This window comes from Fringilla coelebs (assembly GCF_963513975.1).
Source record: "Fringilla coelebs genome assembly, chromosome: 24".
Classification (NCBI taxonomy): Eukaryota; Metazoa; Chordata; class Aves; order Passeriformes; family Fringillidae; genus Fringilla; species Fringilla coelebs.
This window is the reverse complement of record NC_140050.1, coordinates 5,434,366-5,449,733: the sequence shown is the minus strand read 5'-3', so window position 1 is coordinate 5,449,733 and position 15,368 is coordinate 5,434,366. Positions and strand designations below refer to the sequence as shown.

Below are 15,368 nucleotides of genomic sequence, written 5' to 3'. Positions count from 1 at the left end.
ACGGCGCTTGTTATTTTATCTGGTTCAAAGTCAGTTCCTGGAATGTTTTTAATTCCAGGATCCATCCCTGCGCCGGCAGCTCCCGGCCCCCCGCCGCGGCCTCCTCTGCACCCCACACCAGCACTGCCTGCCCACAGCCCGGCCCCACAGCAGCACCGGGACCTGGCGTGGGGGCTCAGCCCTTCAGGGGCCCTGTGCACCCTCAGGGACATCCAGAGGGCACCCATGGGTGCCCCAGCCTTGGCGGGTGCCCCACAGCCGGGTGGTGGGGGGACCGCCTGCAGCCCCACGCGGGGGCCTGGGCTTGCTCCCACCCGGGACCCCGCTGCGGCAGACGCCGTGTTCCCAACTCGTGCCAGGGACACGCGGCAGCACGTCGCCCACCCGGCGTCTGGCACCGCCGCGCCAGCCCCGTCTCTCGCCCGCAGCCAGCGCCGGGTGCAGCCGGAGGGATTCCAGGGGGCTGCGGGGCTGGGGCTTCGTGATGTTCCCCACGCCACGAGGGGCTGGAGGCGGCCGCGGGGGTCCCATGGCCGTGGGGACGCGGGGTGGGCGCGCAAGGCACGGCCACCGCCCTCGGCCGCGGGGTTCGCGGGCACACGCGGGGTTCACACGCGTGTTCGCAGGCTGGGGGTGCGGGCAGGCGCTGCGGGGAGGCCGGGTGGGTTTGTGGGGTGCAGGGTGCAGCGGGTGGGTGTGCAAGGGCTGGGCGTGCAAGGCTTGATGTGCAATCCCACGCATGCCTGTGCCGGGGTGTGCCCGGCACCGCGGGGCCGCGGCTCGGCCGGCACCGAGGGCGTGCACAGGGCCCACGGGCGTGCCGGGAGCCCTGGGAGCCACGGCAGCTGTGGGTGTTTCCTGGCACGCCCTCTGCGGCAAGGGCTGGGCAGAGGGACAAGGGGGGCACCCGGTCCAGCTGTCCCCACCCACTGGCTGTGGGTGCACGGACACACCTGCCAGGTGACACCCACGCTGCCCCCACAGCGGGCACCGCACCGCAGGCACAACGCTGGTGCTGTGGATTGCTCCATACTGGGAGCACTGGGATGAGCACAGCCTGGCAGCAGTGCTGGCTGCCGGGCAGGGCTGGGAGCAGTGGGGAGAGGAGCCAGGATGGGGTGCAGGGGGTGTGAACCACGCCAACACCTGGGCTGGGCAGTGACCCCCCTGTTATCAGCAGCATCTGAGGGCCCTGGGCATGGTGATGTCACCCTGTGGTGTGGCACAATGCCCTGTGCCCTGCCTTGTCTCTCTGTGCCACAGACACCTCCTGCGGGTGCCTGCTCCATCCTGTGCCACGAAGCCATGCCATGGCTTGGGGGCCAGCCTGTCCCAGCTCCCCCATGCTCCCCCATGACCCCCCAAAATCTGAGCTGAGCCCATGCGGAGGCAGCAGCTGTTGGGACCTCCCAAGGATGGACTGGGGGCTCTCCAGGGGAGCACCCACAGTGGGACTGTTTGCGTGTCCCCGGCGTGCGTGGCTGCTGGCGCTTGTCCCTGTGTGCACACGCGTGTGCGTGTCCCCCGCGTGCCCTCCCACCAGCCATTGCCTTACAAGGGCCGTGCTGCTCCTGCCGCGGTCGGCGGCTCTTCCCGTTGCCAAATTTGGCACGGGCCGGGGGTGTGGGGGGGGTGCAGGGGCTGGAGGGGGGGAGCCCGAGGTCTGCTCTACCCGAAATGACGTCAAAGCGGGGCGCAGGGTGCCCGGTGCGGCACAAAGTCACCGCAGGAACCTGAGCTGCTTCCGCTCCCTCCCGGCTTCCTCCGGCGCTCGGCTGCTCCTGGGAGTTCAGGGTCCGGCCAAGACCCCCTCCCCCAGCCCACACTGGGCCCCCCATGGGAAGATCCACTCGCTTCCCATCCTGTCTGTGAGGTGCTGAGGGTCCCATGGAGCTCTGGATTGCTCTCTGTCCCCAACCCCGGGGTGTGGGGACAAAGCTGGGACACGGCAGAGGGGACGTGGGCAGCCACTCCTGCCCCCTCCCCACATAACAGCTTCACAGCTCAGCACCCAGTCAGGCTTCACCCCGCCCCAGGTGTCACCTGGAGGTGACAGTGTCACCACATCGGTGTCACAGCACAGCTCCGGGGGTGTCCCAGCCCACAGTGTCCCCCCACAGCAACCAACCCCCCGAGCCCCCCCAGCCTCCAGCTTCCTCCCAGGGATGCTGGGGGCTGCAGGAAAAAGGGTTGAATGGGTGAGATGGTGCTGACACACATTCCCAGGGCCACCCCACCCCATCACCTTCCCCGGGGCAAGGGCAGGTGGGGAAACTGAGGCACGGCCACATTCATGGCCACCAACCCCCCACCCCGGCCCGCAGCCACCGGGCCATGACGCAGGAGGGAGGGAGGGAGCTGGCAGGGAGCTGGCACTCCCGGCCAGCCCGGCTGGTGCAACCGGCCCAGCTCCTCCAGGCAGTGGCCAGTGGGATGAGACTGGGAGCACCGAGGCTGATGAGCACCCACAGGTTGGGGTCGGGCATCCAGAGAGTGCTGAAAACACCTCAAGGAGACCCCAGACCTGTTCCCCCTGCCAGGGAGGATGGGGCATCACTCCCCTCCTTCCTCCTGAGGTACACACGTGTGTGTGCTGAGCAGGTGAGGGACACTTGTGGCTGTGCCATGTCCCTCTGACACTGATGGGGTGGCCCAAGCACCTCCTGTCTCCCCACACCGACACCAGACACGATTGCATCCAGACTGCCCAAATTTATTTCAAAAATAAAAAATAAAATATTAAAGACCGAAAAAGCCTTGCTCTTCCCCCCCGCCCCCCTTTCCCCAAAACACACACACAAAAAAAAAAAAAAAAAAAAAAAGACTTTTACAGACAAAAAACACATCACGTGGGGGCTCTATTTGCACAGATCCTGACGGAAAAAAATCCAAGTCGGACGAGAAAAAGGATCCTACGGCCTATGAAGACTATGTCAGTATTGGCTCAGTCGGGTCATTAATGTCTATAAATACCGGCCCTGCAGCCGGGACCGAGTTTGGGGTTATTTATTCAGGGTTTTTTTTCTTTTTTTTTCTTCTTTTTTTTTTTTTTTTTTTTTAAGTTAAAAAAGAAAAAAATCCAACCACCCAAGCGGCGGGTGGGAAGGAGTCCAGGGACTCGGAAGTTGGGCTCGGCCGTGGAGGGAAGGCGCCTTGGCTTCTCCCTCCCCAAACAAAATTAACACCCCCCAAAAAACAAAGCCCCCCCACCCCCGTCCCCCCTCCCCAGGCTGCGGCGGTGGGGCCCAGGCACACGTTCCCCCCAGGGGGGCCCAGCCCCACAGCCGAGCAATGCTACATATAGAAGGGAAGGAAAACAAACGGCCCCCAAATCGGGGGGGCTCCAGCACCTCCGAGAGAGACTTCATCTCCTCCTGCCTGCACCGGGGTGGGGTGGCACAAGGTGGGGCCGGAGCCCACCCGGCTGTGCCCCTCTTCACAGCAAAGCAGCAGCTTCGATACACCCCAGGGCACCCCCCCGGGTGCCAGGACCCTCCAGATGGGGAGGCTGCAAGGAGGGGGCGGCTCCTGCTGCTCTTCCCCATCGCCCCAAACCCGACTGAGCAGGGGGATGGGGGGCTCCCCCAACACGCAGGTCGGCCCAACGCGTCCGGTCGCAGGAGACGGCAAATCTGGAGGAGCCCCGGCCCGCGACGCCAGCGCTGCCTCCCCAAAGCGGGGCCAGCCAGCGGGACCCCCCGGCACAGTCCCCCGGGGCCCTGGCTCTCTCTATGCTACGACAAATTCGGATTTCATCTCAGCCTTGACCTCCGGCTTCCAGACCGAGTCCTCGAAGTCCAGGTCCAGGCTGCCCTCGCTGGAGACGCTGCTGTTGCTGTTGGTGCGCCCGGCTTTGCGGTTGGGCACCCAGTGGTAGGGAGCCCTGGCGTCCCGCCGCGCCTTCCGCCGCAGCCGCTTCTGCTGCAGCAGCAGCTGCAGCCGCTCCACCTTGCAGCGCGTCGCCCGGTTCTCCGTCTGCCGCAGCCGGTCCCCTGCGAGGGAGGAGGGGAAAGGGGGTCACAGGGGGCTGTCGTGGGGACACGTGCCAGCCCCCAGGCAGCCCCACGTGGCGTGGAGATGTGGACGTCCCTGTAACAGGCAGGGTGTCCCCTGTATGGGTCATGGTGGGGTGCCCTGATCCACAGTACTGCAGGTAGCCCCCAATGGCACACACCCCTAGAGGTGCCCTCCAAAAGGAAAAGGGTGAGGTGGTTACGGGAGGGTGGCCTAACCCACATATTGGGGGGATGACAGAGCCCCCCATGGCACAGTCCCTTGGATATCCCAAAAACAGTGTGTCCACCACAGCAGCAGGCTGATCCCCAGTGGCCTACAGCCCTTTTTTGGGGTGCAGGGTTCCCACCACCACACCCCCTCTATCCCCCTCGATGGATGGGGAGGGGTCCTGGCCTAGAGCAGAGCTGGGGGTGGCCCTGGAAGACCTGTCACACCAGCAGGGGCGGGAGCCAGCATGGAGCCACCCCCTGTGGGGACCTGGACCACCCCTGGCTAGGAGGGGAGGAAGAGCAAACCCTGAGGGGGCTGAGCCAGCACTGGTGGTTTCACTTCTTTCCTCTAAGCAAATCACAGGGGGTCTGGTATGGGTGCCTGCAACACCTTCCGGCCCCAGGGCTCACAGGTGTGCACCCAAAAATGCCATGGTCCAGCCAGGCCCACCTTCACCCCCAGTCTGGGGAGATGGGTTTGGAAAGAGGGAGCCAGAGTCTGCGTGACCCCAAAACCTCTGCCCACGCAGCAGGGACAGGCCCTGAGCTCCCGGGGCAGCACGGACACCACAGCCACCTGCCACTCCCTCGCACCCCCACCCACACAGGGACGGCTTGTCCCCACAGGGCTTGGCAGAGATGACAACGCAGGGAGGGTGGGGGGACCCCCCTGAGTCCCCAGGGGTGCTGATTGTCCCTGGACATGCGACCCTCCTGACTGACACCTGTCAATCATCCAGTTCCCAGTCCCTCTCTGCTCATCCCAGCCATGGACCAGGGACCCCCAAGAGGTACCAACCTCACACCCCAACCCCTCTCTGCTTGTGGGCAGTCAGACTCACCACTGGGCTTGCACATCCGGATCTGGCTTTGGCACTGGACAACGGGGTGCAGGGTGGGGGTGGCAGCCGCCGGCAGCGGCTCTGAGGTAGTTTTGGTGGCGAGGTCTGGAGAGGCAGGCGGCGAGGAGGAGGAAGAAGAGGAGGAGGAGGAGAACTGCGTCTGGCAGCGGAGCTGTGTCAGGGACTGGGGCATGCCCTGGTAGTGTCTCGTGGCGCTGAGGAGGTCGTTGAGGATCTGCAGAATGGTGCCGATGTCCCGCCGCGGCCGCCCGCTGCTGTCCTGGCAGTTGGGGTGCAAAGTGCCTGGAGGTGGGAAAGAAGTGGGTGTGAGACAAGCAGCCGCCCCAGATCCACAGCCCCATTACCCCCAGCACCCCTTCAGAGCCCCCCAGCAGTTCAGCAGCACGTACCGGAGAAGGTCCCTGAGAAGACCCCAGGCGCGTGGTTGACAAAGCTCTCGATGACCGCCCCGGGCTTACGGGATCGGGCCGAGGGGGCCGGACTGCTGCCCGGGGAGCTGCTGCTGCGGGAGCCACAGTCCACCTGGGAGGGGAGAAACACGGGATCAGCATCGGGGTAGGGGTCTGGTAGGGCACACAACCCTGCTCCACCTGACCTTCTGCCACACTGCAAAAAGCCAGGTCAGGAGAGCCCAGACAGGGAGCAGGCGCAGCGGGCACCGGTCCCAGCTCTCCTGGCATCCAAGGAACCACCCTGGGGGTCCTGACAGGCCCCCAACCCTGCTGTGCTGTGCGAGGGAAAAAGGGAAGCAACAGCAGTAGCTCCTGTCCACCCATGGCGACAGGCAAGGTGTGAGGACGGGCAGGGTAAGAGCTTGGGTTACACCCTGTCCTTGAGCCCCTCCCTGGGACCTGGGGACATTTTGGTGACCAAACTGGGGACAACCCATTTCCACACATGAGGAAACCAAGGAAGGGCCAGGCATGACCAGAGAAAATCACAGCTTCCACCCCCCTTCCCAAAGACCCCAGGCCATCCCCAAACTCACCTCCGAGCAGGAGGAGACCACGCTGCTGTTCACCGTCTGCGTGCTGGCCCCGTGCGAGCGGAACATCCCGGCGGTGACAGGAGCGGCGTGAGGGGCGTTACAGTACATGGGGGGGGCCGGCGCGGTGGGCGAGGGGCTGGGGGCCGGGCTCTGCTGGCACGAGGGCACCACGGGGATGCGGGCGAAGCCTGAGCCGCCGGCACCGTGCAGCGTCCGGCAGTGGGGGCTGGCGTTGGCCCCCGCCTCGCCGCGGCTGGCGATGAGGTGTCGGTGCTGGAGCTGTCCAGTGCTCTGCTGAGCCGCCAGCTGCAGCTGCACGAACATCATGTGGTCACCCACACGCAGGGCCAGGGTCAGCGGGGACCGGCCTGACAAGAAGTCATTGACCTGGGGGGAGAGAGAAGGGATCCTCATCAGCCGTGGTTGTCCCCCTGGTGCTGTAAGTTGCCCCTACAGGTTTCCCTTGGCCACAGGGATGGGTCACTGGGGCACAGAAGGGGTGACCCCCTCCCGCAGCTCTTCCCAGGCCCTCACCCGTGCCAGGCTGGCAGACGAGCCCAGCTGCCGTCCCCACGCGACCCCAGCCCAGTGCCAGCTCTGTCAGCTGATGGTGCCGGGGGGTATTTTTCTTCCTTCTGCCCTTCCTGCCCTTTATTCCCCACCACTGAGTGGCCGTGCCTGCCTGCCTGGCTGCCCTCCCCGGCGCTGATCCCGGCGGGCAGGGATGGGCAGGGGCCGCAGCTGGGACTGCCCAGAGCCACACACTCGGCCAAGGGCCAGCAGGAGGGCTGTCCCCCTCCCCCAGCTCGAGGGGGTGCCCCTGCTGGCACAGGGAGACGAGGAGGGGGCAGGTGAGGACATGCCGGGTCCCTGCATGCCCACCATTGTGACTCAGGCAATGCAGCCCACCCGCCCTCCTCCCGCCTCAAGGCAGCTGGGGGTGGGGGACAGGCCCTGCCCAGCCTGGAGGCTCCAGCTCCGGCAGGTGATGGAGCAGCTGCAGCATGGAGACAAGAGCCAGGGCCTGACCCTCCCCGGGCTGCAGCTGTGGGGGGCCCCCAATGCCCAACACCTGCCACCCCCCAGCTCACACCCCTCAGCCTCCCCCCAGTCGCATAAATCACTTGGCAGCTGTGCCAGGGAACAGGCGAGCCCCCCAAGCACTGCCCCACGTTTTAGGGGGGGCTGGCACAGCCATGAGCCACCGTGAGCCCCCCTCTTGCCCTCACGTGTGCTGCAGGGGGGCTGTGGCTCTCACCCCTGCCAGCCCCGATGGGCTAATGGGGACAATGCCCCCCCCTTCCACCGCACACCCCCCTCACTATTCCAGGGCCCAGCTTTCCCAGCCTGTCATGTGCAGCTCCTGATATCACCCACCCACATCCCACGGCACCTTTGGGGTGCAGCCATCGAGGGGTCCCCAGTGGGGGCCCAGCACCCCCTGTGTCCCCAGCACTGCAGAGCGGGGCCCCCCCCAGCCCCGGCCCCGCTCCCCCACGCCCCGCTGCCGCGGAGGCCGCTTCTGAGAAGCCGTGGGAAAAGCAGCTTTAAAAATACCAGCAGCAAAGCCCCGAGCGTGTCAGGCGGAGGCTGCAGAGGAAGGGGTGGGCGGGAAGGAGACGCTGCAGCTCTGGACACGGAGGTTACAGGGCAAGGGGGCGGGAGGGGACGGCGGGCGTGCACAGGGGCACACGTGTGCACACCCGTGTGCATGCACAGAGCACCTGGCCGCGGGAAAGCGTCGCCCCAGCCCCTGTCCTGCCTCAGTTTCCCTTCCCATAGCGGCCTGGAAAGCCTAATGCCAGGCTGGCAGCCCCATCCTCACTGCTTGGTCCCATCCCAGCTCGGGCCACCTCCTGCATGGAGTCCCCCACGGCTGCTGGGCCACCCCAGCCCTGCTGCTGCTCTCTGAGCCACTGTAGGGGGTACATTTCACACAAGGACCCCAACACCAGGTCCAAACACCATTCACCAAAGTGTGGGAAGGGGTCCCAGCTGGGTCCTGCTCCCACTAGGCTCCTGAGCAGGCTCTTTCACAGCTCCTGCCACCCTCCTCCAGGCCCGGCTCTGCACCCAGGTGTGCCCGGGGGAGCCCCGTGCACCTCCCCGGGGCCCCTTGACGTCAGCCGGCCCCGCGGCCGCCTCCCGCTCCCTCTGACTCACCCCTGCCCTGCCTGACCCCTCGCCAGCGCTGGGAGAAACCAGAGCACCCCAACCCGGCCAGGCCCGCGCTACCGACGCTTCCCAGCAGCACAAGAACACCCCTCCATCCATCCCCACGCACGGGGGTCCCACGGCCCCCCGCTGCACCCCCGGGGCCGGGCCGTGGCACGGAGCCCGCCCGGTCCCCGCGGCGCCCCAGCCCCGGGGCTCCCAGCACCCGCCCCCACGCCGCTGCCAACCTCCCCCCCCGGCGAAACCAGCCCGCTCCAATGCAAACACGTCCCACCCAGCCGCCCGCTCGGCCGCCCACGCCGGGAGGACCCCGTCCCTCCCAGCCGGCTCCGCCGCGGGGGCCGAGACAGCCTCGCCGAGGGGGCTGGAGCCACTGAGCCCCCCTAAAGTCCCGCACTTAGGGGTCCCCTGGGACTCTGCCAAGCCCTGGGGGGCTCAGCTGCACTGTGCCGGGCTCGGGGCCCGCGGGGATGGGGCAAGTGTCTCCCAGCTGCTTCTCAGAAACGCCGATGACTCAGAGAACGCCGCATTCCCGCCTCGCTCCGACGCCTGGCCCCGCGTCACCCCGGCCCGCAGCACCACGCAGCCCCGGGCCCCCAACTCTGGAGCTGCCCCCCAAGGAGCCCCTGCCCCGATGGGGAGGGCAGCACTCCCAAACAGGCACAAGGAAACCATCCTAGGATATGCACATGGCAAAGGCAAGGCCAGGGCAAGGATGAGGAGGGGGAGCAGGAAATGCCCCCCCAAGCCCCTGCAGGGTCTCCAGCTGGGCACAGCTGGGCCCCCCCATCCAGCCACCTGTGTTAGTGCCCAGGGGTTTGTCTGTGCCAAGTGGGGCAGAGGGACAGAGCCCCCCTGGCTGCATTCCCCCAGCCCTGGAAGAGCAGGATGTGTCATCCCCCTCCTCTGTTCCTCCCCCTCTGCACCCCTGGGCAGAGGGACTGGGGGAAGGAAGAGCCGGCAGCGGGACCCAATGCCTGCCTGCCATCCCTGGAAAGCGGGGGCAGCCATGTGGGGAGGAAGGAAGTGCAGGAGCATTTCCAGGAAGCCCCCGTGCCCGGCAGTCACTTCCCCAAAGGCTGGGGAGGGGGTGGCAGCGCCCCGGCCCCCCCCCACCGCCCCCAGAGGAAGCGGCTCAGCTCTCCCCGTGCTCCGGAGGCTGCGTGACGCAGGCAGAGCCCAGCAAAGCATGAATGGGAGGAGTGGTTTCCTGCCCCCCCCCCGCCGCCCCCCAGGTGCTGGCGGTTCCTCCTGCTCAGCCCTGGCTTCCTGAATCACCGACCGGAGGAACCTGCGGTGGGCAGGGAGGTGCGGAGCCGCTTCCCGCAGCCGCTGCCAGACCATAGCCCACCCACCCTCCTTCGCTCGCCGTGCTTGGGCTGGGGGGGGACCACAGCCCTGTGCGGGGGGGTACCCTGAGCTCCACAGGCTCCTGGCTCCCCACTCCACCCCACCTCGCTGCCCACAGCGGAGCAGAGCTGCACAGCCCCATCAGAAATATCTGCAGCCCTGAGGCCAGGACGTGCACTGTGACCTGCCAGGCCAGGCTGCCAGAACCTCTCCCACAGCTCTGCAGCCCAGCTGGAATGGGCAACGCCTTGCAACCCCTCCATGGGACCCCAGCAGCATCTGGCACGGGGGATCCACTAGGGCTCCAGTCCAAGCTTGGCCCCCCAGCCCCCACATGGGGTTAAACCAGCTCCCAAAAGTCAAGGTCACCCCGAGCAGGCAAGGGCACTGCGGGTCCCTACAGGCAGGGCAGCCTGGCCCTTGCCACATCCCCACGGGGGGCACAGCAGCACCCCACCAGCCCCTTCTCTGAGCCCTGGCACCACACGGGGCTCAGCCCCTTCCCAGAATCCAGCAAGGCAGGTTATAAAAACGCTCAAAAACCCAACCCTTCAAAAACCAAAGCTGCAGCATCGGCCAGAAAAAGGAAGGAAAGAGTTTCACAGCAGCAACAGAGACGGAAAACAAAGGAGCGGGGCCTGCACGGCTGGGGGTAAATTCCACCTTCGCGGCAGGAGCTGGCGGCTGCGCGCGCACCCACGGCTCACCCACGGCTCTCCCACCCTGGGAACGCTTCCGCCCTGCCGCTGAGACCCCCCAGCAGTGAGGGCTTCCCACCCCCTCCAACAACTCCACAGCAATTCAGCCACGACCCCACCATCACCGCCCACTCGGCCCCTTCCATGCCCTGGCACAAGGGACAAGGAGAGGGTCAGAACACCCCAGCACGGCCAATCTGCACCCCCAAGGACGGCTCCAAGGAAAGCAGGAAAACCCCTTTGGGCACTGGGCCAGGCTCTGCAGCCCCGTGAGCTCCCAGCGTGGTCCTGCCAGCCTCCTTTACATCCATCACAGCTGTGGGGCAGATGGCAGCCCGTTCCCTGCACCCCAGGGTGGGCATTTGGGGGGGCTGCAGCCCCACACCCCCGGGCAGGGCCCTGAGCCGCCCGGCTCTGCCACCAACCTGCGGCGTGACCTTGAGTGAGTCACTTCACCTCCCCGGCTCCCGGCTTGTTTGGGCTGCCGGCGTGGGACCTCCCCGAGCCCGGCGCTGTGCTGGGTGACGGTGCCCGCCCCGGGCACCACCCTCAGCACTCCCAGCCCTGCTGGAGGTGAAACCTCAGCGAGGCACCAACGCCAAAGCTTTTGGGAGGGGAAGCAAAGCGAGGCCGCAGCTGTCCTTCCTCCCCACCCGCCCTCCGCCTTTGTCTCCATCCTGCCCCGGCATCCAGCCCCTCACCTGAGTTTCAGTTAAGCTTTCCAGAGCTTGCATCACCGACTGTTCTGGCCTGGATGCCTGGGACTGGAAAAAAAAGGAGGAGGGGGGGGATTAACGTTACAAATGCAGCAAAGGAGGGGGCGTCCGCAGCAGGAGGGAGGGATGACATGTCACTTCCACTATTTCTACACAAGCCCTGAGAAAGGAGTGAAATACTAAACCTGCTGCCGTGCCCAACCCAGCACTGCCTCCTCAGCAAGAGCTGGGGCAGCACAGCCGCGGGGCTGCCAGCACATCACATCCTCATCCTTGCCCGGGGCTTTAATAATAGACAGGGACGAGTGGGAGGGATGGAGGGAGCAGCAGGAAAAGGCCACTCACCATCAAGCCGGCCTCCACGGTGGGCACCAGTGTCAGCTTGCTGCCTTCCACGACCCCCAGGTCCTGCAGTTTGCCAGAGCTGAGGCGGCTGTGGGAGGAGATGCCAAAAGCAGGGTCAGTGCAGGTCAGGCAGCTCCCCCAGAGGGTACGCACCAGAGGGGGACACCAGCTGCAAGTCTGGCTGCTCCCAGGGGACCAACAGCCCCCCAGGCACCCCTAACCTCAAGAAATTCCCAGCCTTCAGAGGCAGGAGGGAACCCTGGCACTCCACCGCTCAGCTGCCCCCCGGGGGAATTCACGGTGTGGGGCACCCCTGCCCTGGGCACGGGGCAGTGCTGAGGGGGTCAGAGAGAAGCTGAGCTGCGGGCAGGGGTGGGGGTGGGAGCAGAGGGTTCGTGGCACAGGAAACCTGCCCACTGGGGGGGCGGTTAGAGAGCAGTTAGGACCGGTGTAGGTGGGGGAGGCAGCGCTGGGAACATGCTCCCTCAGCCCCGCCGGTGCCGGCAGATGGATGCGGTGTCCCCGCGTGTCCCCCCCCTTCCTCCCTGATCCGGCAAAGACTCTCCAAGTTACTCCCGGCCCGACCCCACGCGGGCCCCGCTCCACGCGGGGGGTGCGCAGCCCCTCGGCCCGGGCCCCCGGCAGACAAAGGCCCCCCCGCCGCCCGGGGCTCAGGGGGGGCCGGGCCGCGCCGCCGCCGGGGCTGAGCCCAGAACAAAGGGCCGGGGCACGGCCGGGCCCCGCCGCCCACAAAGGAGCCCCGGCAGGGCCGGGCGAGGGGGCGGCGGCCGCGCTCCCGGCCCGGCCCGGCGCCCCCCTCCCTCCCTCCGCCCCGGAGCCCCCCCTCCCTCCTTCCCTCCCTCCGGCCCGGCCCCCGCTCGCCCCCGCCGCGGCCCCCCGGGCTGCCCCCCCCCCCCCCCCCCCCCCGCCCCGCACAGGAATGGGGCCGGGAAGGGGGAGGGGGCGGGAGCCTTTGTGCGGTGCCGAGCCCGGTGTGAGGGGGCCGCCCCCGCGCCCAGCCCCGCTGTCGAGGGCTGGGGACCCCGAGCCTCCCGAGCCGCGCCGAGCCCCCCCGTGCCGAGCCGTGCCGTACCTCTCTTTGTGCAGCAGCGCCAGACGCTCCTTGGGCACCTTGAGGCGCTGGGACAGCCGACGCTTCAGCCCCTCCACCGTCTCCTCGGCGGGCACCGAGAGCTCATAGCGGGTGCCGGTGGTGGTGTGGATGTAGAGGTTCATGGGGGGTTCGGGTGGCCCCACCTCGCAGGCGGGAGCCCCGCGGCTGCAGCTCCTGGCGCCGGGCTGCGGGTCCATCCGCCGACCTGCGGGGGCAGCGGCGGTCGGTGTCGGGGGGCGGCGAGGGGATCGGACAAAGGAGGGAGCCGGGCCCGCTCCGCCACACGCCCGGCGGGACCCACGGGAGCTCCGGCTACGCGCTGAGGCCTCGGGCGGGGGCCGGGAGAAGGCGGGCGGCGGCTAGGAGGGGGGTCCCCAAGCAGGGCTGCACCGGCCGTGCACTCCGCAGCTCAGGCGGAGAAAATAAAAAATATATATATATATAAAAATAAAAAAATATAAAATCTCCCGTTCTCGCCCCGCTCCGGTGGCTGCCGCGGGAAGGGGGGGGTGGTGGAAGCGGCGCTGCCTGCTCCTGCCTGCCGCCTCCTTTCTTTCTGCTCGCCGCCGCTCTGTGCTCTCGGTGCGGGGTATCTGGGGGCGGGGTGAGGCCCGAGGCCGCGGCGAGGGGCGGGGAGGCCGCCTCGCTCCCCCTTCTCTGGGGCCGGACCCGCCGAACCGGCCGCCGCTCGCGCTGCCGTGGGAGCACCGGGGGGGGAGGGAAGTTACAATGTAGCAACGTCCCGGGGGCGGGGCCTCGCCCTCATTCACTCCGGCTCCTCCGGCGGCCGCGGCCAATGGGAGCTCGCCGAGCGCCCAGACATCCGCGGTGGCGGCCAATGGAAGGCGGGCGCAGTTTCCCCACGTGGCCCGGTGGGCGGGGCGGTCCGGCCGGATTCCTCCCGCCCACGCGGCCGCGCAGGCCCCGCCCCGGCCCCGCCTCCCGCGCGCCCTCGCGCCGCGCCTGGAGCCATTCATAATCCCGGCGCACAACAAAGGGGCGCGGGGGGTTCGGGGGTCCGGTTGGGCTCCCGTAGCATCCGGGGAGCGCTCCTCATCGGGGAGCCCACGGGCTTGGCGTGCGAGGCGCCACGGAGGGGTGGACGCGGGACACAGGCAGGCGCCGGTCCGGAGCGCCGCGGCGGGGGCGGTGAGCGGCCCCCGCACCGGAGGAGGCCGCGGCGGGAGGTGACTGCCCGCGGGGCCGGGCGGGAGCTGGAGCCCCCGGAGCCGAGTGACGCTGGGACACAGAGGCGGAAAGGGCGGGGGGGGGGGGACACGCACAGTCACCCGCGGCCGGTCACACCCGCCCGGTCGGACGCACCCGCCCGGTCACCCTCCCGGTGACGCCGTTACAGCTACGGGGAACTGTCCCGGTCAGGGGTTAAGCCCCCTCTACCCCCCAGCACGCTCTTGCCCCCCCCCAGTCCCGCAGCTGCAACCTCCACCCCAGAGGCCCCAGCTCCGCCTGCCGGCTCCCGGGGAGTGGAACGGACACCCCGCAGCCCCGGGGCCCCGTCCCGGCACCCGCACGGGGGGGTTGGGGGGGGCGGGCTATGAGTCAGCAAAGCGCGGGCGCCCTCTGCCGGCCCCGCTGCGCCTCCTGCGCCCGGGGGGGCCGCACCGGCGGCGCGCCGGGAAGCCCTTACCGAGACACCGGCTGGCCCTTACCGAGCGACCGGGCGGCCCGGCCGTGGTGCTCCCCAGAGCCGCTGCTTGCCCACCGGGATGGAGAGCCCCTGCCCGGGGAGCCCCCAGCTCCGGAACGCCGCGTCTTGGGAGCGAGGAGCCGCTCCCCGGGACGCGGCGGGAGCACCGGGGTTCCGACAACTGGAGCGAGGAGAACCGATCCCGCTCCCTTTTCCCGGAGGCAGGCAAAGCTCCAGGTGACCGAGGACACGGAGGGTCTCTGAGGGGGAGCAGAGCTCCCGAACAACCGAAGAGGGGCTCTGCCGTGCGTCCCCTCGGGAGCCCCGGGGAAGTGGGGCCATCCCTCCCGCTCCGGGGAGAGCAACCGAGAGATCGCGGTCCCGGTCCGCGGATCCACCCCACAGCCCGACCCGGGCCCCCACCAGCCCGGCACGGCTCTACTTACCGAGCACGGCCCCGCGGATCCCGGCGCGGCGGGAGCTCAGCTGCCTCCGGTGGCAGGAAGAGGGAGAGAGACCCCAGAAACGTCCCGGGGGGAGGTGGCGGTGGGTGCGGTGTCACCTCCTGAGCGCTGCAGCCGGTCCGAGCGCAGCCCTGACGCGGAGCTGCCGGGGAGGTGCCCGAAGTTTTATCCCGCACCGCCCGGGGTGGAGCCTGGCGGGGGCAGGGACCGGTCTGGCCTCGGCAACGGCCCCGGCAACGGCCACGGCCCCTGCCCCGGCGGTACCCGCACCTGCTCCCGCGGGGGGTCCCGCTCTTTGCCCCACGGTTTCAGTTCTGCACCGGGGGTCCCAGCCCCTGCCCCCTCGGTTCGGATCCCGCTCCCGGGATCCCGACTCGCCGTCCTCTAATCTCGGTATCAGCCCACCGGGGACGTCTCAGTCCCTGCCGAGGTCCCGGCTCCGCCGCGGCTCCAAGCAGGGCAGGGACGAGCTGTCCTCCACGGACCGTGGGGAGGGGACAGACCGGACACCTCTTCCCCTCTGCGTGTCCCGTGGGTCAAAGTCAGTCCGTGGGCAGGGAAAATGGGTGGGCTGAGCTCTCCTTGGGAGCCAAGCGTCAAAGCTGCTGCTGCTGCCCGTGGAGACTCTCTGATGTCTAATAACAAGGCTGGACCATTCCTCCCCCAGGGATTCCCTCTGCCCAACCACCCACTTCCCAGCAAGGACACAGACTTAGCCCTACGGGGCTTTAAAGCAAGTGACAAACGGGCTGGTGGGCACCAGTTCCGGGGCACGATGCCC

At 68.1% G+C, this 15,368-nt stretch overlaps 1 protein-coding gene across 2 annotated transcripts; it reads right to left on the bottom strand.

Annotated features, from left to right (window-relative positions):
• Positions 1–2,550: 2,550 nt before the first annotated feature.
• MIDN (midnolin) lies at positions 2,551–14,713 on the bottom strand. 2 transcript variants are annotated; one of them, XM_084221095.1, is made up of 8 exons: positions 14,570–14,713; positions 12,455–12,680; positions 11,362–11,449; positions 11,002–11,064; positions 6,078–6,464; positions 5,479–5,611; positions 5,069–5,371; positions 2,551–3,992 (listed from the first exon to the last, which is right to left on the bottom strand). In XM_084221095.1, exons 2-8 carry the CDS (start codon positions 12,670–12,672, stop codon positions 3,730–3,732), a joined length of 1,455 nt encoding a protein of 484 aa, XP_084077221.1. In that variant the 5' UTR covers positions 12,673–12,680; positions 14,570–14,713; the 3' UTR covers positions 2,551–3,729. The 2 variants fall into 2 exon arrangements, with proteins under 2 accessions (XP_084077221.1, XP_084077222.1); XM_084221096.1 differs by lacking the exon at positions 14,570–14,713 and having other exon boundaries at positions 12,455–12,980.
• Between the last annotated feature and the right edge of the window lie 655 nt (positions 14,714–15,368).